General features: G+C 37.2%; 1 protein-coding gene across 4 annotated transcripts in view; it reads left to right on the forward strand.

Moving 5' to 3' along the window:
- ARHGEF3 (Rho guanine nucleotide exchange factor 3) overlaps positions 1-24403 on the forward strand; it is a 156427-nt gene that overhangs the window by 52961 nt on the left and 79063 nt on the right. For 3 of the 4 annotated variants that reach the window (XM_067303753.1, XM_067303751.1, XM_067303752.1), the window contains one exon: positions 23647-23709. The exons of the other annotated variant lie outside the window; for it this stretch is intronic. In XM_067303753.1, coding sequence (XP_067159854.1) covers positions 23647-23709 — 63 coding nt within the window. The remainder of the gene's footprint in view (positions 1-23646; positions 23710-24403) is intronic. 4 annotated transcript variants of the gene reach the window in all.

A 24403-nucleotide genomic window follows, 5' to 3' on the forward strand; every position in this document is an offset into this window, starting at 1 on the left:
TCGTGTCAGAACATCTTATTTGAAATACAACCAAAACATCATTTGCAAATATGCTAATGCTTAGGTCTGTGATAAATCCTTTATCCTTCTCTAGGATCTACGTGTGGTGTAAATTACAAGGCTTGACTCATACAGCAGTACTGGAGGAATCTTGGACACGTGCTGGAGAGACATCTTCTGTGAGCTAATTCTGCAGGAGTAATTAACCCTTACTGTGCACCACTGACACATACTATACTTAGGTGCGGACCCTTTGCCTACATTAAGTGCATCTTCAAGAAGAGACTTTTTATTGTGACTGTGCTTTTTGCAGGTGATTTTAGAAAAACCTTGTAGTATACACTTGGGTGAGGTGAACAGTGCAGCCTGGCCTTTAAACTTTGCTGATTTTCTAGTAGTTTGGCAGTCCAGTAGAAAATCTGCGCACATTTTATGAGCTGTTATTATTTATGCTATCTAGAGAATTCTGTAAAGGTTAGGATTTTGCAATGTTTTCATTAATTCAATTCATCAGTTGTTTTATTAAGCTTTTACAATTTTTACATCTAAAAGCATCTATGAGTTAAGTATTGAACCATTAAACATTTCCAGTAACCTAGCTTACAGGCCCATTTTCAGGTTAATGATGTGCTAGTTATATAAAAGACATTTTAGATTGTATGTTCCTTGGGGCAAGAATTTGAGGGAGTGCTTATGGAGTACTTTGGCTAATGCATTTTTGAACTGAAGAGAATCTCATGTGTTTCTGCAATACAATAATGATGTAAAAATCTTGCAGGTACAAGGGGTAGGCATCCTGTTTGTTAAATCTCAGTTGTTCAGTTTATTATTATTATTTTTTCCTTTTTTGATAATGAAAATGGTATATCTCCCTTTAGGAAGGATTTTGTAATTTCATGTTATTCACAGAATATCTATTTTCTTGAAACATACTGTATGGAGTTATTCTGTTAATATTGTAGGACTTTATTTTATGGATGTTTGTAAGTGCTTTGTAACAAGTTTATTTTTGTTCTGGGTGTGGTTTGTTATTTATAGTAGAAATATTCTGTGTATGCTATAAACCTCTCATGCCAGCTATTTTGCACATACAAACAATACTGAGCTCTAGAAGCCACATGTGATAAAGCAGATAGATCCAATTGTCATTCTCCAAAGCTAAGTTTGATGTACTGTTATATAGCAGATTTCCTGTCTTTAATCATAGATTGGGTGTTACCTTGTCCTCCTGCTGTCGTTACTGCTATTTTCTTTGTTTAACAGCAGATGAACTTGACCCCTCTTCAATTTAACTCAAACCGAGCTCTGCCTATTTCTTGGTATTTCATTCCTCCCCCTGCCGCCCCACTGGCTGCTCTTTGAGACCATGTGATGTGAAATTAATGTGCGTTTCAGAAACTTGCTTTGTAGTGGTTAATAACGTGACCCTATTGTACAACTGAACTTGATGCTTCTTGATCTGAGAAACCAGCTTTTTAGAAACAATTTTGAACAACTAGTGGACAAGAAGGGTGGCACTCATGGACTTTAAAATGTTTTTGTTTGTTTTTCCTACAGAACTTGGTGTTATTGGAACCTGTTACAAAGAGGAGTTACTAACATCTTCCTTTCCCTTTTACCAAATCATTATGAATCATTGGTATCCAATTTCCCAGCACTCGTATTGTAAATACTGTCATTGGTCAGTTAAAATTTATTACAAAAGTATCTGATTTGGCAGTCCTTACACAGTACTGTTTAAAACTATACAATAAGTTTCAAATCAAAAGCAAGTAGAACATCTTTATTCAGTATGGGTTGCATGTTTTGAAAGCTGCAAATGCATCGTTTACAAAACCGGTTGGGAAATCCTTCAGTGCTGTAATGGAGGTAATATTCAATTATCTGGCTCTTCATCTGTAGTTCCACAGGTTCTGTTTTAGGCTGTCAAGTTGTATCAGTGACAGAAAGCTAAACAAAATCTTTTAAGGACCAGGGCAGAAGGAAAGTCTAAAGGACAGCTTCTGAAAGAGCTTAGAAACAGTTCTCAGGAGCTGATGGAAAAGGAAAAAAAAATTTGAGTTCCCTCTGAAGTTTGCAGTTGCGAGAAGCATTATGAGTGAGTTTGTTGGCTCTCTCTATGAGGACTGCTGTCACGCTTAAAAGTGCTTCCACAGCCAGATTCACTCTGAGACATTTAAAACTAAACATAAGAACAAGGTGGTTCTTGAAAGCTAACGCTATTTTCTGTGGCTAGAAGGCACACATCAATTAAAAAATATGATCATCTTTTTAAATCTGACACAAATGTAGAATAAGAGCAATGTGGTGATGTTGTTTTATTTATAGCAGCCTGGAAACAAATTTCATTACTGCAGTAGCAACCGGAAAACAAGGACTTCATTTTGCTAGACACTGTGTAAACATAATAAACTATTATTTCTCTAAAGAATTTCCAATCTAAACTCTTATAAGAATATACCGTAATATTTGTTAAATATTTGTAAATTAAATTCTTAAAGAAAATTCAGATGTGTTGAAGCTATTAAATTCCAATCATTATGACAGGCTTCATAATTTCTCGGATCTGCTACATATTTTGAAATAGGTTATTAAATCTAATTCAAAATATAGTAAGCCTTGCATATAATATGATCCTAATGTGGTTTGAGATAACATTCTAAAACTTAGTAAAATGCACTTTTAAAACATTGATTACATTGTTTCTTTTAAATTGTACATTAATAGTGATTGTGATTAATTGTAATGCTTTTCAGATAGAGTTATATTTGCCATTCTTAAAACACTTATAATGCACAATGAGAACTATTTCAAGCTGTCTGTGTGCCAGCAGGCTCCCCACTGAATTTGGAAGGCTTATTTCTTTTCCAAGCATTGTTTCAGGTTGTCATTGGTTCACCACCTTAAATACCCTCAGAAGCAATAGCACAGGTTTCACCAGTCACTCTGTCCTCTTGGACCCTTCCAAGGCAAAGCAGATCCGTAGCCTTGTGGAAGGGTCACAGAGTGACCAAAGCAACCATGTACCATCCTGGAAGGCTATTGCTGCTTAAGAGCTTTCACAGAGCTTTTTGCAAAGGGTGGTCTGTTGGGCAGCATCTATTGGTGCAGCTCTGTGTGACTATAGCTCTTGGGCGCTCCAGTCATATAATAATAAAAATAATTCTCACAATAACTTCAGTATCTCTAGACATTTTTGACTGTCTTTCCTACTAGAAGAAGCATCTTCTCAAGAATTCTCCAAATGATTATCTTTTGGAGTGTGCATGACAAGTGACAAACTTGGGATAGTTCATACTATGGAAGATGGGACAGACAAATTCCTAAGTCTTGCAGAGAACATGCTACCAGTGAGCGTCTCTCCCATATCTTAGATGAGCCAGACTGAGCCTCTGGATCTCTGCTTGATTGTAGCTAGAGAATTAGGGAATAAGATGATGCAACCAGACCACTTCTAGCAAGTGTTAGTTTGGTAGCGGCCCATGTTCAAACAGGACATGTCAGGAATATCAGTTCAAATGATAAGATACAGTCAAAGACAATCCAAGAAGTGTTGCTGCTATGTACACTAAAGTTTCCTGTAGCATGAACAAAAGTGGGACTCAGATCAATGTGTCAGCTCTTGAGGATCACTGCCATGCAAGTTTTCACATATTCCCCTGGTACTTACATTCTTACGACTTTTTATTGTCTTGCCATACTGTTTTGTTGATCATAAGTGCAGAACCTCTGTTATTTGCACAGAAGCTTTGGTCAGGATTGAGCTCCCTTGTAATTTTACTTTTAAAGTAAGTTGCTTTCTTCATATCATTGTCGCCAATTGAAATAGATTAAAGCTTCAGAGTTTTAGGGAGAACAATATTTAAGTAGGCTGATATCTTTCTTTTGTCTGAGTGACAGGATTTTTAATAACACTTCAGACTAATATCCAATAGTAAATGTATATCAAATTCCAAACTTCTGGAGGCTTTCATCTATTACCGATAGGTAAAATGAAGAATGAGGGTTTGAACTCAACCCTCTTACAACTCAGTTTCTGCAGAGGGAGAGAGTTGCAGTTTTATGAGTTGCCTGGAGGTTCCATGTGAACCCGCTTACACCAACTTCCTTAGGCTTCTGGGAGGGAGAAAGGGAGCATTTCATGTCTTGCTCCCACAGTACTTCAGATGTTTATGTTCCCTTTAGTCACACAGTTCAGAGTCCCAGCTGCAGCAGCAGGATACTGCCCTGAAAGAATAATAATAAAAAATAAATTCCTTACTTTTGAGAGCTATAGATAAGAAAGCAACTGTGAAAGTGCTTAAGTATTTTTACTTGCACTTTGCTAACATTTTGATGAGATCAGGCCAGCAGAAGGTACTTGGAAATTGGCTGTATAGTACCAGAATAAAGTTTGATCATGTACTTGTTATTTCTTACAGACATTTGACAGACTTTAACCTCATGTCATCCCTGTGCTTTGGATATATTTACAAGTGAGAGAATCAAGGCAGGAGAGTTTCTCTGTCCGTGTGTTCCAGAGTTATTTTGAATTTGAGTCATTAATACTGAGGGTTTGTTCTCTCTTCCTGTAGACCAAAGTTATAGTAATACTTAACTCCTTTTACTGACAGTTTTGCAGATGTTTCTGGCTACTTGATTTTGTATTAGTGGTGCTGTCTGTTTTGTTTAATTTTATATGTTGTTACTGCATTACACTCATCAGCAATGCTGTAACCACACAGATGCTGAATGAGTTGCTTTTATATATGTACACGTATCTTGAGTTTGTCATTTATGACTTCTTGATCTCAATCTTTTGAGGCAGCTGCTGTCTGGAATTTAGACACTGTTCCTTAGATCTCCTTCCGTGTCATGTGTATGGGCATTTACAATATACGCGAGCTCTAGCTGCACTTTCTTTGAAGTGAAAGCTGTTGACGTTGCTGTCAACAAGGTACGTAGAACTTTGGAGGTGACTGATAGAAAGCTGCAAGAAAAAAAACAAATATGACTTTTGATTTACTCAGATATTAGACAGCAATAGTTGCCACGCTATTAATCTGTGTTGATTGAGACAGGTAAGGGTGACAGACAGGTTTAAATATTTATTATATAGATGCGAAAAAGTCTGGTTGATCAATCACATGCCTGACAGTATTATGTCACATCTGCCACCTGACTTCTTAAATTCTGGTGAATGCTGAGGCAACAGGTGATAGATGACCTGAGGAGTAGTGCGAGTCTGTCATTGGGCTGTCAATCTTGTATTTTCTTGTTGTGTCAAGCACAACATAATTCACTATTTCTCTCCAAAACCACATCTGCAATGCTCAGTGGGTTGGACTAAGTATAAACTTGTTCTTCAGAGAGAGGTGGTAGTGAAATACTTTACCTATATTCCTGTGGCTTCAGGAAAGGAGCGGCTGCTTTTCTAGGGACATTCTTTATCCCTGTGTACCCCAGATGGTTTATGAAGTTACATTGAGCCAAATACCTTGGGGGCCATTTTCCATGGACTAAGGCTTCCCTATGCCTTTTGTACATGTACGCATGCCTTGTGTTCATGCGTACAGCTCATGAATACGTACATGCGGTGTGACTAAGACTAAATCAAGATTCAACTGTTTGATTGTATTTTTTATTACAATAGCTTATTTCATGAAATTTCAAGATACAAACCCTGGACTGCATGTTTCGAATTTTACTCAAACTTCTATGGAAGCTGAAAATATGCTTATTTAAAAAAAATCCAAAATCAAAAGGATTTTTCTTACTGTATATGTAGTAATTTTTGTTTTAGGCCCCTGCCCTCCCCAGCACTGAATGGTATATATTTCCATGTTGGAAAAGTATACTCTTAGTCCATATCTTTTGAACTCTGAATGACGTATTTAGGAATTAGCATACAACTCAGAACTAATAATACAAAATCTAATGCTACGTAATCTATCTAGGTTGTTCAGCTATCAAAGTGTATCATTAGTTCTCCTTTTAGCTCACACTGCTGGTTCTTTGTAAAGTAAGTTATAGAATATGCTTGGTAATTAGAGAATACTTATTATCAGTATGAAATCAGTATATAAGGAAGCATACCAAGTTTAAGTGTTTACATGTTGCAGTCTCCAGGAAATGGAATAAGGAAATCTGAATATTACCAGGAAATCTGATTTTAAAATGCCTGCCTACCTACTTCATCTCTGTTGCAACTTAAGACCAACAAAATTTATAATGCTCCAAAACATGCACCAACATTTTAATTAATTTTCCTAATTTTTTTAATAATTATACTTTCTGTCTCAAGGACAAGTTTTAATGGTCATAAACGTTTATAACAACATGGAGAATACATTAATTGAATACTCCCCATCACTGTAATCAGGAAAATCTTACTTCTTCCTGAAGTGTGTCAATCATGGTCACATTTATGAGAATTAAACTGTCTGCTTACATAACATCTGGCTATTTTAGTATTTTCTTTCATTTTGCACTGATGGACGTTTCAGATCTAGGTTCTTCTTATTCTGTGCAGTGACCTTGAAGAACGTAATGCTATTTGCTGTTTTACTGCCTCGCAGAACAGCGTTCTTCCCCTGTCAGGTTGCTACTACAGATAACAGGATCCTAAAGCTGTTGTTTGCATGAACCTGTACAAGAGAAATTCACTGTTTCTTAACTTCTCTGGCATCTGCTAAGTTTCACATTTTCCTTTTGAATCAGCTTTTATAGATGAACCAAGAAAATATTTCTCTTTAAAATGTGGTTCCAGGTGGTGTGTTTTCCCTTTCCATTCTGATAAACTGTTTTAGAATGATAAACCCAGTGGAACTAATGGACCAGTGGAACCAGTGGATCTAGTGTGTCCCTCCCCTTGAGAGCCAGAGTCCAGAACTTCTCCGGAAAATGTTTCCTGCAGTCTTTTTTGATTAATGATACAGGGCACAAATCTTTCCCTGTAAAACAGGAGAGGAGATGCTGATGAACATCGCACTCTTTTATGTAAATAGCCTAATGATGGAAGTAGCGATGAAGAAATACTAATAACATCTTTTTGATTTAGCGCAGCCTCCATGGAAAGCTGTAGGTCTCAAGCCTATCAGGCTTCTGCAGTGTCTTGATGAATGCTGTATTGTGTAAGAGGAGACACCAATATCATGTATCTAGCTGAAATTTGATCCTGTAGGTATGTGTTACACCTTTTCTTAAAAGGCTTGTCAGAATTGCCCTAGCTTCTGAATCTAAATTGGGATTAGGTATGAAATAATCATTGACTAGTTCAGTCTGGTCAGAACTGAGGTGGTTGTGGTTGTGAGCAAGATCAGAACTCTGGGCAGGTGGAAGGTAAGAAGATGAGCTGCGTATGCAATTCGGGCACGTCTAGACTTACACAACAGATGAGGTAAAGTTTCCAGGAATGCAGTTCAGAACTTCAACATCTACAGCTTAATGCCATTTAGGTACTTTCTGGATCTTGTTCAGAGCTTTCTCAATCTGTTTGTTTATTTTGAGAACAGGTACTTGAGCCTAGGTGAGGGAGTATCAAATTCTGATGGCAAAGGGGTAGGGTTTCCTATGATGGGGTGAAAGATTGTTTAAGAAATAACTTGAATCTAATGACAATCTGGACAGCAAGTGAAATGAAAGAATCTTTCAAGAAATCTTGGTCAGAAGAAAATTCCAGGCCTATATGTAGAATTTATGTCAATTTGCTTAGAAAAATTAACTGTGTTCTGCTGGAAGGGTCCGAGAAGAAAGACTAGGTTTGGTTTTAGCTCCCCTTTAGGCAGGGAAAACAGGCCAACAGCGTTTACAGTACGCCAAAAGAGAGATACTTGAGTAATTTTTGGAAGTCTTGGCCTAAAATGTCTGTTTCCAGCTAAAGATCTGGATTAGATGGAAGTGATTTGTCTCATATGTTTTTCAGTGCTTGAAATATTGTTGAATACCTTCACTGGAAGGAAATACCATATTTTATTAGACAATAGGTATTTATTTGTGATTTTTTTTCCACTTCTGATAGCTATATTTCCACCTTGAATCTACTTTTAAACATAGATCAAGAAAGTGTGTAATACTGAAAGTGTGCTAGAACACATGCTTTGTCTCTGTTGATGAATCATGCCTTAAAGTAGAACAAGGTAGCTGTGTATCAGGCAATTATTATTTGAAACTAGGTTAAAGAAAAGACTTGTCAAAGTATGAAAGGCATACAGTAGTTTAAATAATTTCTAGTCATATTGCATAATTTGTATTTTAATATTACTGGTGTTATTAACAAAACAAGGTTTTAATGGTTGAAGTAGCATGCTATTACCAAATAGCACTCACCACCCCCACCAACACCCTACACCTGCTAGCCCACTCTGAAACTGAAAGGCCTAATTCTAGTTTAAAATAGGAAATGTAGTGAAAGGCAATTTGGCAGTTTGTAAGCATAGCTAAATACATAATTTGACCCTTAAATCTTTTAATGAAGGAAACATGACAAGAATGTCTTCATGTTGTTTATTATACTGAAAACTTGATGTATGTCAAAATGAACCAGTTTAATTTGACTAATACATTAAACTGTATTTCTCTTTGTCCATTTTGGATTCTTGCCTAAGTATCCATGATGTTCTCCTTTCATACAATTATTACGTAAGTCTTAAAATAAACAAGTGAGTTGTCTTTTTTGCATATGAGTTAGAAACACATTCAGTCTTCTAATCTTTGACTGATCAATAAGTCTTCTAAATCTAAGGATGCACTATCTTTCCTTACAAATGCATAGAAAATGTTTCCTAAGGTTAGCACTCAAGGAACTGACCATTGCGTATATATGTTTAAAAAAAACCAAACCTCATATTTCTCCCATAAGTTCCATTTTACTAGTTTCTGAGGACAGGTTTCTCTTGTCCGAAATAGTTGATGCAGTTTGTGAGGCAGGAAAGATAATGGAAGGCCATATCACATCGCTCATTTACTTGCTTTATGAAGCACTACATTAGTCATGTATGACGATTGTGGATTCTATTTATTTTTTAAATAAATTGTTTTCTGTCTCTAAACTGGGTAAGGAAATTTTACAGCTGTGTATGTCTAGATTTTGAAGAGGGCTGCTCAAATGCACATTGAAACTTGTATTTATGAATTGTATGCAAATATAATTTTTCAGGTAATATATGGAAATGTACATATTTTGATAAATTGCACATAAGCACCATATGTAATTTTAGCTTTTCTTACCTCTGAGTGATATAACTTAATGTGATGGTCAAGTAAGGCAATCTTCTGAGTATAGTAAGGGCAAATATATAGCTAGTCACTCGGCTGGTGCAGTTTGGGAGATACCACTGTTAGTGAGCAGTCCTCTCTCTCTCCCTCCCTTCTAAAGTATTAAGGTTTTTTGGTATGTGAATATAAAAACTCTCAAGGAAGTAGTATATTCTGCTGTTTGGATTGTGAGACTGGAAACTAATCCTGTAAATGTACTAACTCTAAGTGCTTGATCAAATTAAGGGCCAGTGTGTATATGCACATGGAGTTCTTGCAGAGTGGGTTCCTCAGTTTTGAACTTTCAAGCTGGCCTGGCAATTTGTATGTCTTTGTCATTGACGTAGCAGCAGTTGAATTTGAAAATTTTAAGGTAGCAGTAGATTTAAGTAGAATGTTTTCTTGATGCTTAAGGTATATAACTTTCCTAACCACAGTGAAGTGAAGATTCGTTGGATCCCATTGGATGCAATTGCTGAAGGTTTGCTTACCTAGACAGGTGAAAAATCAGCAGAAGTGGAGTTTTTTTCATCGGTTATATGGAGCTCCCAGGGGATTGAATTGAGCTTTGACTTCATTCACAGTGCTTCACATGCAGAATTTGGGCCCTCTGCCAAAGGTTGTCTTTGGGCCTTGATTTTGGGCTGATTCTAAAAATGTAGTGATTTTTCGCCCTTATGCCTCTGTTGGTTTAAGAATGCCTGCTGAGCGGCTCCCTTCATTTCTGAAACACGGAAACTTTCCTGTGACCTAATGTTTGAAAGCTCCACCCAGCATCTACCAGCTGTTTTGTTCTGTGACCGAGGCATGTGCGCTTGGAGATAGTGGTCTGTTTTCAAGTTTAAAGCCCATTGCCGTTGTTTAAAATGGAGAACTACACATGGAGGAGGTGGACTGTGTATTTTTCCTCCCTTTCTCCTCCCCCATAGCTATGGAGTCTCAAAGTCCCTGAAGACCTGCCTATTACTTTAAAATAAACGTTAATGATGACTTTATCCTAGTACCGTGGCTTTGTGCTTGTTAGCGAATTTTAAAATACTTTTGTCTGCTTAAAATATTGTACAAAGCAGCCCATGAGACAAACCACAAGAGATAGACAGGCACGACGATACACATCGCTCAGCTTCTGACACTTCTAGCACACTGCATGACAGGAAGCGAGAGCAAACTGTGTGGCCGCGTGGGGAGGAGTTCCTGCCGAAAACTGAAGGAGAGACATAGGGACTTCTTTGTAGCAGAGTTTTCACTGTCACGCTGGAGATTAAGAAACCTCCTCAAATCTGAGTGCAATACAAAGTACCTCATGGTGTGGTGTTGCTTTTTTGTGCATCATCAGGTAAGTGCAAGTTAGGGACTGTGTTACTTCTTATTGTCTGCGTGGGTGGCATTGTAGTAAATTGAAATTACACAGGTATTTATTTGAAGCGTGACAGGATTTAGAATTAGATACTAACAAAACCAAAATGCTGATTAGCCAGGAGTGTTTCCTTCTGTAAGGAAGAAACAATTCTTAAAAGTTTAAATAAGTAATATATTCTCATATTGCCAATGACATGGATGACAGTTTATTTTTCTCGATATGTTGGTAGTTTACTGCAGGGTGAAATGCCTTTACTTACTATTTATTTTTAACGTACCTGTATAAACACCTCTGCATATGACCCCTAGAGTGAAAACCATGATTTTGGCTGATGCTAGGGTTTAGATGGGAACATTTGTAGCTATAAGCATAAGTCTATACGTTGTTGAAGTGAAAGCTGTAACAGATTCTATTTACGGTGCCATAATTATGCAGCTGTGCAGCATATGTATGAGGCATCACCTGGGGACCCGGGTGCAGTTTTAGACATTGCACTTTGGAGAGATGTGGACAGAAAAGTAGCAAGATTGATGATAAACATAGCAAATATGGCCTATAAAAAAGGTTTAAAAAATTTGGGGATGATTGTATCTCAAGCAAGTCGTCTTTTTCTACAACCCAAACTAACAGAGGTAAAGACTCCAACCGTTCTGGAAAAAGTATATACAAAGAGGAGACAGAACTTGGGCCCAACTGAAAAGATTTCAATATGAGCTCAGCGATATTATTAGACACCAGAGAATTCGTGTGATTTGGCGCTTGGTCTCTGAGTGTGTGGGAAAGTGTGTGGCACTTGTTCTCTGTGTTTGCCCTGGGTAGCACAGGAATGAGTGAGCTTAGTAGCAAGGGAGATTTAGGTTAAATATTTGGGGAAGCAGGCCTTCCTAACTGTGGTGTTAATCAAGCAGTAGAACAGACTACATGGATATGTTTTAAAATCTATCACTTTAAACTTTTCAGCATAACTTAGAGCTGTATATTGCACACTGCCATGCGTTACATGTTGCAGAGGTTAGCATTTAATCCTTGACTGTTCTTAATGACTTGCATGTGACTTTGTTTTTGGACAATCGATTGTGGATAAGAGTGGTATATGTGGGTCACAATTGAACTGATCTGATCTCTAACTTTGCAGCTCTAGTCCCGGATTGTAGCATCTTCCCACTATTTGGAAAACTAGATAGTTTCCTTGTATTTAAGAAGCAACTTTATTTCAAAATGTTTGCATGTGTGTTGAATATAAACCTTACCTTGAAGTTCCTAGAAATGCGATGAAAGGGTGAGAAACTGTAGTGTGACGAAAGCAAGTCAGGGGTCTGTTCAAGGGCCTGTATGCTCTTGGGTTTGCTGTGAAGAAGTGTAGCTTAAGTGTGCTGAAGCTTAAGACTGGATTGTTAATTGGATACAATTTTCTCAGACAGAAGAGAGAGATGGTCTGTGCTAAAATAGTTGCACAGAATCTTTTTAAGATGTCCTCTGGAGTGCTTATGCGGTTCTGATTTAAACCATATTTACAAAGATAAATCAAAATTGGAACAGTCTCAGAGGAAGCTTACTAAGATGGTTAGAGAAGTCATGAACTTATTTTAATAGATGTAATGAGTTAGAATTCTTGGTCTTTATTAAACAGCTTAAAATGAGGCAGCTGATTCTAACGACTATACTGTAAGATGGGTGGTCTTTTTGGATGTACATAATACACATATTTGCCATGAATGTGTTTTTTACACATCAGTTACTTGAAAATTTGTAGCAGAAGGAATTTAATAAATTCCACAGTTTTCATGGAATGGTGTGTGTGTGTGTGGGGGGTGTCTGTCCGTGACATAAAATCACACGAATTCTCTGGTGTCTAATAATATCGCTGAGCTCATATTGAAATCTTTTCAGTTGGGCCCAAGTTCTGTCTCCTCTTTGTATATACTTTTTCCAGAACGGCTGGAGTCTTTATCTCTGTTAGTTTGGGTTGAAACTGGCCCACAAGCCAAAAAAAAGGAATTCCAGGAACAGGAGTCACAAGGATATCCACCAATATCACATGTTTCTGAGAAATGAAGCTAAAGAGAGTGTGTGTGTGCGTGTGTATTGAACCCCCCAAAATAGACATAGCAACATGGAATTTTAGTGGAAGTGATTTTTTTTATCTTATGCAGAAAAATACGTTTCGGGTGCAGCCATTTTATCCTTTTGACGTGCACTGGAGAACAATATGAGGTACTCAGATCAAAAGCCATATACAGGAGCCTGGTTGTGCTTTTAAAGGTACATCAGCATAATGATGCTGAATGCGAGATACTGAGGGAAAGCAGGCTAACAATAGAATATTAGGACGAGAAGGGATGACTGCAGTTTATTAAAATGTAAGCCAGTGGAAAGCCACATGGAAACCTAGTTTATGGAAATTGTTTTGTTCTGCTGTGGTTCTGGTGCTGTGCATAGCATCAGCAGTTCTCTCTTTTACATTGAGAAGGTCCAGTGGATTCTTAAATTCTTCAAAACAAAAAACAACGATGACAACAACAACAACAACTAAAAAAAACCCCCTTCATTTGAATGAGTCTGCTTTTCAAGTGGGAAAGTTGCATTGTGATTTTGTGCTAAGAAAACCTACAAAAGTCGTACCTCTTTTGCACACAGATGGAGCAGTTTATTTTGGAACTCCAAGTGATGGTTGACATCTGTGATTAAATGGTCAACAGCAGCAAGTACAATTCCTTGCTATCCAGATAGAGGAAGTCTCCCTGCCTTTAAGAGCACAAAGCCTTTAAAAATAGAGCTTTAAAATAGTATTAATTTTGATTATTTAGCTTTTAGAGCTACAGCTGTAATAAACACAAACATACAAGGCCAGGAAGTACAACCTTATCAGGTCAGCTTTCCAAAGGCTAAAGAATCCAGGAATTATCTGCATGCCGATTGATTACATTACTTGAGAGCAGAGAGAACTGAATGCAGCTGAATAGCAGCTGAAGAGTGTTTGTAAGACAACGGATGATGAATCTAAATAGTTAATGGACTGTTTTTAAATTATATCTTTATTTATAAGCTAGGTGAGTTTAGAATCCCTAGACATCAATTTAAAGCATTAATTAAAAGCATAATTTATGTAGCAAAAGTGTCTTGAAGTCCTGACTGAGAAAGGATCCTGTAATAATGGTTGCTATTCATTGAAGTAATAAAGAACCCTGAAGGAGAAATAAGTGTTTCTAATTTATTTATCCTAATTTGATTCGGACTTTATAGCAATCTATGAAAAAGTTCCAGCATGTTTAACTCTCTGCTAGATTCCAGTGACTGATACTCTCCCTTGTCTTCCAAAAGGGGGAAGGAAGAAGGTTAAATAAAGATAGAATAAATACCAGTCCTCAAACAAAGCTTTGCTGATCCTTGTCCTTACAGCATCCCGTACATGCACACCCATTTCCTGTTGTTAATGTTACACACATTGAGTATAATTTTCATTTCATTGTTCACTTCAGCGTTCACTTTACGTTACATTGACCGGAAAATCTCAAATCCATCACAGTAAGCGACGTAGAAATAAAACGTACTCCCTGTGCTCTGAGAAGGCTGAAGGGGAACTGCCATTTTGTTTGGCAGAGATGTGAATGACTCCTCAGAAGTGTTTAGATATCTAAGTCCTAAGTGCCATAGATAACCTCCATTTAAGAGTTTTCTGCTGTGTTTTAACAGACTTACAGCAGAGTCTATGTGAGGTTTTTTTTGTTTGCTTTTATTTGCTGGAAACATCAAGCACAAACAAGTTATGTTATTAATACCAATATATAAACACTCTGTTAGCTGAAATGTGTGCGGAGTGGGAAATAAAGCCCCAAAGCCTCTGTTACAAATGCGGTGCAGCTCTCTGGGCAACCAGGTGATCTCTGAAAGTTTCTCCCTGAAGAGGAGTAAAGCTTTTGTTTAGATTTTTGTGTTACTCTTGAGAACAGGAAACTAATGTCTTTGATATTCCAAACAGTAGAGGGCAGCGGGAATATACACAGAAACAGGTTTTATTATAAAACTTTCAGGGATTTTGGTTCTCTTTAGACTTATGCAAATTCTTTTTGACAATGTAACATGAAGAACTGTGGTATTGGAACATCAGGTAAATAGTTATTTTTGTTTTATAAATTTTGTATCACAATTCAGTATTCTGAAGTTACGACCCAGGAGCATGTATGATGCTGAAAGAGGCACTGTGTTTTGAGAAAATTTGTTTTAGGATCCTATGGCCTTCCTATGCCTTCAAGCTCTTGTCAGTGGTACAACCATGACAGTGAGAATGGAAAATAACCAGGGAGCAATGCTGTCATGAAGGTGAACGAGACTGAGATTGGATTATGATAAAGTAAACGGAAGGGTGGCCTCAAAAGATGAAAATTGAGATTCATCTCTCTCTGAATGAGCTTAAACTGGGGAATGAATTATCACTGGTTTGTCAAATTTTAATTGGCTAGCTCTGAACCTAACCTACGAGGAGGAAGGCTGTCTGCAACAGGAAATTCAGAGGTGTCTAGTTCGTTATTACAGACATAGATGCTAATATGATTAATTTGACATGCTCTTGCTCAGTACAGACTTCTTTTAAGAACTTTGCGTGATATCAGCCAAGCTGAAGTTCTTTTTTGGCATCTGTATTAGTTTGTCTTAAACTTGAATGTCAGTGCAGCAGTAATGTGATAAGACGGAAAATGGATAATCCTATGTGATGCTTATTCTTGTTTCAGTATCGTGAGCATTCTGGCTTTAAGCTGGGTAACGTGACACCACTGCTGCCTCTTCTAGTTCCCTTCTGAAGTTTGCTTGGTGATGTTATATCCTACCACCTGTGGCAGGAAATGTTGAATTAGTGATTATTCAGCTAACCTTATGATGGAAGATTATTAATCTTTGTCAGGTAATTTTATACCCAATTTAAGCTTGATCCAAGGCATATTTTGTTAAATGAATGAAAACCACAGGTGAGAAGCATGTTGAAGCCTTTGGTCCGAATCTCCCCCTGTTACATTAGGAAGACCAAACTGTTTACCTTCTAATCTGAAATAGTAACTTTTTTATTTTCTGGCTGTGCTGTCTGTGAAACTTCCAGAAATATTTTAAATTCCTGTGGGGAATTCAAATGTTATCTACTTTCTTCCCAGTCCAGTTTGTCATTAATTCTTTCACCCCCCTCTGGCGGTTCTTGCATACTTTTTAGCACCTGCTTTGTGGTGGTTGTGTCTCGTCCCTGGACCGCGTCCTGACTCCGTGAAGCCTCATACTCTGATGCAGCTAGGAGGTAGATACCCCTCAGGTGACTTGAATGTGGTTTGAAATGAAAACACAGCGAGAACTTCAAACAGATCTTATGACACAGAAGGAGCACGGAAGCAACAGCATGTGGAGTTTTTGGAGTGATTAAAGGATTACTTTTGATCCTGACAAATTGTATTTTTCAGGATTTTTTGATAGAGGGATTAGCATGTTAGGAATAGATGTGGAAGCACTGACAAATTACAAAGACAGAAGATGAGAAAATTTTAGTGTCTGCATGTTGTCTTGCTTGTGGACATGTTAGAAAGGTATTTAGGAACTGGAAGTTTCTGTTGCTTAGACCGCTAGTATATTTGACTGTGCATGTGCACATGTATATTTTGCTGATTGAAAATGATTTATGTAGCAAAAGAATCTATAGGCCAACTGGATTTTCTGAAGGAATGTTGTATAAAAACAGTATGAGTAGAAGTTCACATGCAAGTCTGGATTATTGCTGTGGTTTGCTGTCTACTGTTATGATAAGGTCCAGCCTTATTCCCAGCTTCTTAAGCAGTTACAGGGATTTGTGGTGCAGAAGGCCGTCATCAGGCTTTCCACGTGAAGGTTCGATGTGGACTCTGTGAGCTGGCGGCTGGCTAAGGAGATGCTGATTGCTTGTTTAAAAATAAAAACTTGCATGTAATGGAACTGGTTTTCCTGCCGGCATAGCCCTTCGTTGGAAGCGTGGCTTGAACCTCGTCTGCCTTTTCTGGCCTGTGGTGCTTGATTTTTGTAAAGTACTTGGTTTATTTTCTGCCCTCCTTTCACATTAATCACTTTTGGAGTTTATTTTTGATTATAACTGATCCCTTCAGATTGGCCTTTTTTTTGATTTTTGGTTTTTAACTGTGTCTGATAGAGGTACTGTCCTTTGCGTTGCACTTAATAACAAAATACCAGAAACTGGAGAGGATCGTAAAACCCAGAACACAGTGATGTAAAAAAAAGCTCCAGCAAAAAGGCAACATATCAGAACTACGTACCAAGGGGACTCTTAACTGGAAACGGAGCATGAGGGTCTGGGGGGTTGTGCGTTAAACAGCTTTTAACAAACCAATTGCTTGTCCTAACTTTCAAACTCCTTCGCTTTGCCTCTCCCCTTAAGTCCAGAGCCTTTTCCTCAGTGCTCTAAACAGCTGAGTTTGAACATTTCAGGGCAGTTTTCACAAGTGGAGTTGGTGGCTAAAACTAGGTTTTAGCTGCCTTTCTGGAATAAAGTCAGAACTCTTCTGATTCCAGTGGGATTTTACTGGTTTGGTACAGAATCCTCATGGGTCCTGTTTTTGCAGATGGTTCAGGGAGCTCTCTCCTGTCTTTTCCTCATCAGTAAGGATGATTAAAAAACAATTTTTGTTGGCAAAATGTTTCTTCCCTTCTCTGTATTATTGAAAGCTTTGCTTTTGTTTAATCTAGAGGGAGTTGTTTTTTTAACTAAACTTGTTTTACATAGGACAGACTTAGCAAAAGTGCAGTATCAATACATTAATGAGTGTAGGAGGGACCCATTTGTCTTCAAACTAGACAATTAATTAGGAAATTATTCACATTTTAAAAATGCAGGAAATAACAACATGAAATATGTTCACATTCATGGTTTTTTAGCTGTTTTCCTTTTGAAAATGCAGTGTGATGATTTTCTATTATGACAATTAGGACTGAGAATTCCCAGTTGCTCTCCTTACTGAACTTTGCCAAAAATATCTGTTAATCTGCATTTCACCGCCTAGAAATCCTTTTAAAGGAACTTTGAATTACTGCTGGTTTGGAAAGTTATTTAACTTAGATTTAACAGCATTTACTCACATGTCTATTATTGTTTGTCACATACCTCCCCTACTCCACAAAACATCTTAATAGGACGTTCAAAGCCACCTTAGTAGAACCTATTGTGGCATGTTTGCCTTGTTTCTCAATAAATAAATATACACATATACATACATGCATATATGAATTTAAATCATGTATTAGAGCTGTGTTTTTTACAACATTGCTTTTTTCCTACTATTAGTGTTGAAGGATATCTAGCAGTATGTTCTGGGAAGACTACGGTTCCCAGGTATTTTCATATGCAAGCAAATGATATGGGTATGATTAAATGATATGGTATGATTAAATAGATATTTTTATTTTTATTTATTTTGGACTTTTTGTTTGAGCGGGTGGTGAAAACCTTTTTAAAAGGGATTAAAACCTAAATTGTTGCTTAGAAGCTCTAAGGGTATTACTTGCCTATGTAAAGGCAGTGTCTTGAACTATTTTTTATTTTGATGCAATTCTGTGTGCAGACGCACTTCTAAGGAATTAGAATGGATAGATGATTTAGCAAAAGTCAGTGTTTCTTTCTGACAAGCATTTCCTTCCCTGTCACAGGATTTTTTAATTTTTTTTAATCAAGCTATTTCTGTGCCTCTTTGCATTTCTGCTCCCAGGTGGTAAAATATAAATCTCCAGTATTGATAACTAAATCCCTGTGATGGAGAGGGGTTGTTAATCCAGCCTTCTAATAACAATGTCTTATTGCTCCAATTCCTTTAATTAAATTATTGCTTTAGTATATAATTTCTTTCTTCTTACTCTCTCATCTTATGTGAGATAATTGAGAGCAGTTCTTTCCTGCTGCGTTAAGATCGCAGGTGTTCTGCCACCGTAGCTGTGGATGTGAGCACAGCCTTTTAGCCAGCAGTAGCACAAAGACAGCTAAAGATTCAGACTTGTTGTGCTCCAGTGATCTAGACTTTTATGTATTTAAAAAACAAACAAGCTATCAACTGGCTGTGTGGTGGAAAATGTGCTTGTCTGGAGGTGAGCGTTTCAGATGTGTGTAGTGCCTCGGTGTGATCAGTGAGAACGCGCAGGCGCTCTGTGTTCAGAAGCGGTCCTGTGGGATGGGTGCTACTGCTTTCGTGCACACACAGGCACACCTTTACCAAGGCCTGCAAATACGGTGCAAAGAGCGGGAGTTATCAAAGAGTTGCAAGCTGTCCTTTTTTTGCCAGCAGGAGAAATGCTTCATACCGTTTTCAATTTAACTTATTTCAAATAAATACAAGTACTAATAAAGACATATTCTGTTGTGAGATAGCACATGGTAGTTGTCCATTACTAATATCATGGTATTTTGCAGGATAATCACAGTATTGTATATTTAATATAATGCTGCAATATGGCATTACTCCAGCAATTCATGCACACTGGAAATGAGTGATCACTGTCTAGTATAAGGATAGTATAATACCTCTTAATTGGATTATTGATAATCTGAATTTAAAGCAAGGATAGGTTCTAATTGGAAAGTTCAGTTTAAGATTTCGGGAATATTCAGATTAATAGCTTTAGTTCATTTCCTCTGTTCAAAGATAGGGCTCACTAATGGTCATGTGTCTTGCAAGTTTATCCCTGTTTCACAATAGTCATAATATGTTGGGCTTCTTCCTGGGTTTTAATCAAAACCAAAACTGATACAGCTTCTAACTGGACACTGTTCTGTTAAAACAGCACATATATACAGTGTATTAGAATGTGATTTTTGTATTACACATGTCAGCAACATAATTTGTATATGCAATTTGTGCATGCTCAGGTACCCGCAAAGGCCTTACCTCTTCTGTCTTGTGACATGCTTGGGTTTAAATCTTCCGCAATTTGCTGTGAGGTCTCTGTATAGGTAGACTTACGGACATGAGTGCGTGTCAGCTTAATATAGCACACTCAGCTTGGGCTTTCCGTCTCCCTACTTCACATGCTTCTCCATTCCCTATAGTCCTAAAAAAGCCGTTAATTTGTATTAAACCTGGTGATCGTTACAGCCATGGATAAGTGTAAGCAATATTAACTAATCCCTAGAACTAGGGATGCTTCATGTGCAAGGTAGTAAAATGGAATTAAAGAGTTGGTCCTTTCTCTGTAATGCTATGCCTGGACTAGTACAGGTGATATGCTGAATAAAGACTTTCACACTGTGGTTTTTGGCTTTGCATTGTATTGTGTGACAATATAAAGCAACATGAAAGATCTACCATAGGATGATACGATGCATTTAGAATTTTTTTTGCCAGGTTTATTTGTTGTTCAGGCAGCGCATGCAATGGATATTTGAACTTATCAAGAGCACTCGTTACTTAAATTCTCATAGGAAGTTCAAATTTTCATTCGTATGCCACTTAACTGATTTCAGTATTTGGCCTATACATTAATTTTATTGTTGGAGATCCGTGGTTCTGCAGTGAAGCTTATTCCGCTCTGAATGCATGCAATACATACAATGCTTGATCACCTAACTTCTGGGTTCATCTCAAAGCTAATAGGCTCTATTTCTAAGGTCTTGCGTGAAAGGCAGATAGAGCAAATTGTTGAGATCAAAATGAAGTGAAGTGTGTGTTACTAGGTGTGCCGTGTGATTTAAACCACCAGCAACACTTAGGGGGTAACTTTCTGGAACAGGAGAGATTGGGAGGTCAGCTGCACTGTGTCGTGGCAGCTGAGACCGGAATTGTAGCTCCTTTGGGTAAAAGGTATTCACAAAGAGCAGGGATTAATTTAATGAGCATCTTGTGCTCCCTGCACAATATCTCCTGCAATCTTTGCTTCTAATCCACTTATTATGGGCAAAGAAATTTATCCACTAGCTCAATTATTGGAATAAATTGTGCTGTCTTGGATTTCTCCCCTCTTACCTGATGATAATGGCCCTTGAAACTCTTGGAAGATTTGAACATTAGTCTTGCCTATAGCTGATTATATTTAACAATATTTGTGTGAAATGGCTGTCTAGCAAAGCCACTGGGACAAACGTACAGATAACGCATAGTATAATATTTGCAAACTTCCAGATAACATAGTGTAGTATACATCTTGTTGGGTAGAGTTTTGTTGCTGTTACTTTTCAGAAAGGTAGAAAAGCTAAATTAAAGTGGGGAGGAGAGGAGCCCCACGATAAATTTTAAGGTAGAGCAGGCTGCACCTACTTTGTGAAGGCGATCGCTGACTTGTTCAATACCTACTTGGTTTTCTTACTGCTACGTGTCTTTTCATCCCTTTGGTTTGTATGTCACAGTTGATACTGATTTATTTCTGGTGAGCTTATTACAATTTAATCAATGAAGTTGTCTTTAAATAAGATACAAGTTTGTTAACATTTATATATTAGCACTAGCTATGTTTTGTGCTGGTTTTCCTGAGTAGTTTAACTGCCTTGTCCACAACAGCTCTGTGTTTTGAACCCACGTGCACCTTTAAATGGAATAGTTGAAAGCTTACACAGAGTCGCTGTTGGATAACTTTCCTGCTACAGTAACAGTTTGCCCTGTCTCCTTCAAGTTCACTTTAATCCTTCAGCCTTGCTAATATGCTTGTACTTCATATTTAAGTACTTCACAGCCTTGATCAGCCTGCATTAGAACTCAGCCTGTGTTGGAAACAGCTCATTCTTTGTTAATCCGCAGCCACGGGACCATGAGTAAGGCTTTTAATCGGTTATTTAACCGAGTAGCTGCCCGTTTGCTTGATGTGTCATCGTTTGCCACTCTCCGTTAACGATGAAATCACGTCTTCCATTATAGAAAGCGTTTGTTATGGTTCCAAAACGCTTAATGTTTATTTCAAGAGACAATTTCACAAATTTTTCACAATATACCTTTTATTTTTGCAAATTCTTGTTTGCAACGTGAAGAAGACTCACTGCAGACCTAAATACATCAGTGCCCACTTTTTTTTGAGGAAAAATGAAGGGATATGGGGATATCTGTAAATACAGAATTCTGATTGGGTTTGAAGAATATTCTACAGCACATTAACTAGCATCTTAGGAAATGCTACCCTATAGACAAAGCACAGGCTCTGTAGCTCTATCTCTACTCTGTGTTTTTCATCATGAATTCCCGTTGGCTATCCCTTGAATAATAATTCAGATTAATTTATCCCATGGAAATATAAAAACTTATATAAGTGTATAAAACACTGCTGCAGGATAAACTAATATCCTGAGTGTTATTTCAGATGTTCCCATCTGTTGTTCAGTGTGGTCTGGCAAAGAAATCATCTCTATTCTATTCTGTCCTTTCAAGTTGTTGCTGAAAATCTGTAATATAACAGTAAGAGGATTTGATTGTACGTAGTCTGAGGGAGAAGAGTCAGTTTTTATAGAATATTTATCATTATATAATGTGTTGGAGAACTTATGATCCAGTCTCTGTTTCTAAATCAAGAAATAATAAAAGTGTTAAAACCCAACTGTCATGGCTGAAATCATCGTCAAAAACAACAAAAAAAGTGAGCTAAGTTAACTTTTTTTTATTTCCTGTAAAGGTATTCAGACATGGCAATATTATATTTAAATATGATTAGGCAAGTCAAAGGTCTGCTTAGAAACAGTGAGTAAATATGACAATTTTCAACACCTACAGTTTTATTTTAATAACAGCATTAAGTAAAAACTTTTGGATTTTATAAGAAATAGTCTTTATCTTAGTTCATCAAAGCAGCAGTTCCTCCTTCTTATTAGTCCTGTCCTTGGAAGACCTAGTAGGTACAGTGTTGTTTTTACTGGCTGAGTGGATTAAAACCACTCTGCATCAGAAGAGCTAGTGGCTGTGGGTACTGGGGAGGGGGGTACATATTACTTTTTTTTTTATCTTTATTTACAATTTTCCCTCAGTTATGAGTGTGATATTTCTGAAGTCAAACTTACGGTAGTCTACAAATTCACAGGTGTAGCGTATTCATGCAGTGTTTCTGCATGTCCTTGTTCTCAGCTTTTTTGACTTTGTTTTAACATGTTTAGTATTTCTGTGAGATACAGAAAACAGTTATACACCTTTACCTGCACAGTATGCAGATCCCGACTTTTAGCTGAACTTTGGTCATCATGTAAGTTTGGGCTTGGTACAGCATCTGTGGGGGTTTTTTTTGTCTTTTTTTGCTCATCACTGACTTCTGTAGAGTGGAAACTGGAGTCCGGCTGTTATCATCTGTGAATGCTTATCTCTACTTGACAGTGGAAGACAACACAGCTCGAAAAATGAGGGTCATATGTTCTGTGGCTTCTCGCATTTCCTGAATCTTCCTGGCCTGGTAGAAAATGTAGAGCTCTGTTAAATTAATTTTTCATACTTTTTATTTGAGGAGCATGAAGATTAATCTTGTAATGAACCTGTATAATAACATAGGGGAGGGTCAAAAAAAAAAAAGAGAGAATACAGGGCAGAACGCGATCACTGATGTGGATGTTGTAATACAAGTATGTATTAATTTAATTCCTGCAGTATATTTCAGCTGTTATCCTCACTATGTAATATTCACTCTCTGGAAGTAGTACCTGATTGCTGAATATATATTTTGAAAAATCCAAGTACTGATTCTCAACACAAAGTACTAATTTCTCCTCCTCCTGACAATTTCATTGGGTACAGAAATTCATACCGAGTGCCAAAATAAAATTTACAATATGCAAGAATGTCCCATGTTTTTCGTTAGAAATAAAAGTTTGCTAATCTAAGTGAACCTAACTCACCGTGAGCAGAAAAAGGAGCAGCATTTAATATACTAATGTGCTAAAAGCAGGGTTTGAACTTATGAAAATACAACTTATTCACATGCATTATGACTGTAATGACTAATAATTATGAAAGAGAAAAGTATTAACTGTATATGATATGTACACATATGATTTCATTATGGATACCTGTTTCAAAATCATACTGGTGGTCAGTTGGTCCAATTCATCAGAACTGAGCTTTTCTTTTCATTTTGTTTGACAGAAAAAACGAAAACAGAGTACTCAGGATGAAGACACAATCAGCATCTGCAGCCTGGATACAAGTGTGAGTAATTTCTTCTTCTTTTTTTTTTTCTCTTCTCTCTTTTCCTCCTTATGAAATACAATACAGATATTATGTGTGCTCTGAAACAAACCAGTTCATCCTTTCAGCAGCAGTGTTTTCATACATAGCATGAATAACTGTTCTTCTGCTTATTACTAGAAATTTAAATTTGCTATACTATGGCTTTTCCTGTTTTTGCTGTGTAATAGTTGAAGAAATGAAAAGTCGGAATGACAGATTGTTGTAAAGCAGTGAATCTCTTATTAGTAAATAAGCATCAGGATAAAAGCTCATTGTGAATGCAGGACTTAAAACAGACCTTTTATCCCATTGCACGGCTGAGTAAGAGATTTTATTTCGGTTATGTCAGTGGTGGATAATGCTGGTGGTGTGATGCCATGTGATATGATATTAATACAGTTATAAGATCTATGTACACCATTACTGAAGAGAAGCACTGAGACTCCAGCTGTGCTGTTCTATAGCACACTTCAGATGTCAAGAAGCCATCAGAAGACATATGGCTTCTAAATGCTGTTTTTTATGTGTGTGCTTTTCTGTACAAATAGCATACTTCTGATTTTTGGAGGTTTTTTAGTTGTTTCTTAAGTAAGAGTGAATTATTGAGTTGTCTAATTTGGTAAAACTGGCTTTATTAAAATTTTTTTTTCATTACAGTGACTGATGTCTGTTT

This window comes from Apteryx mantelli, chromosome 12 (genome assembly GCF_036417845.1).
Source record: "Apteryx mantelli isolate bAptMan1 chromosome 12, bAptMan1.hap1, whole genome shotgun sequence".
NCBI classification, from domain to species: Eukaryota; Metazoa; Chordata; class Aves; order Apterygiformes; family Apterygidae; genus Apteryx; species Apteryx mantelli.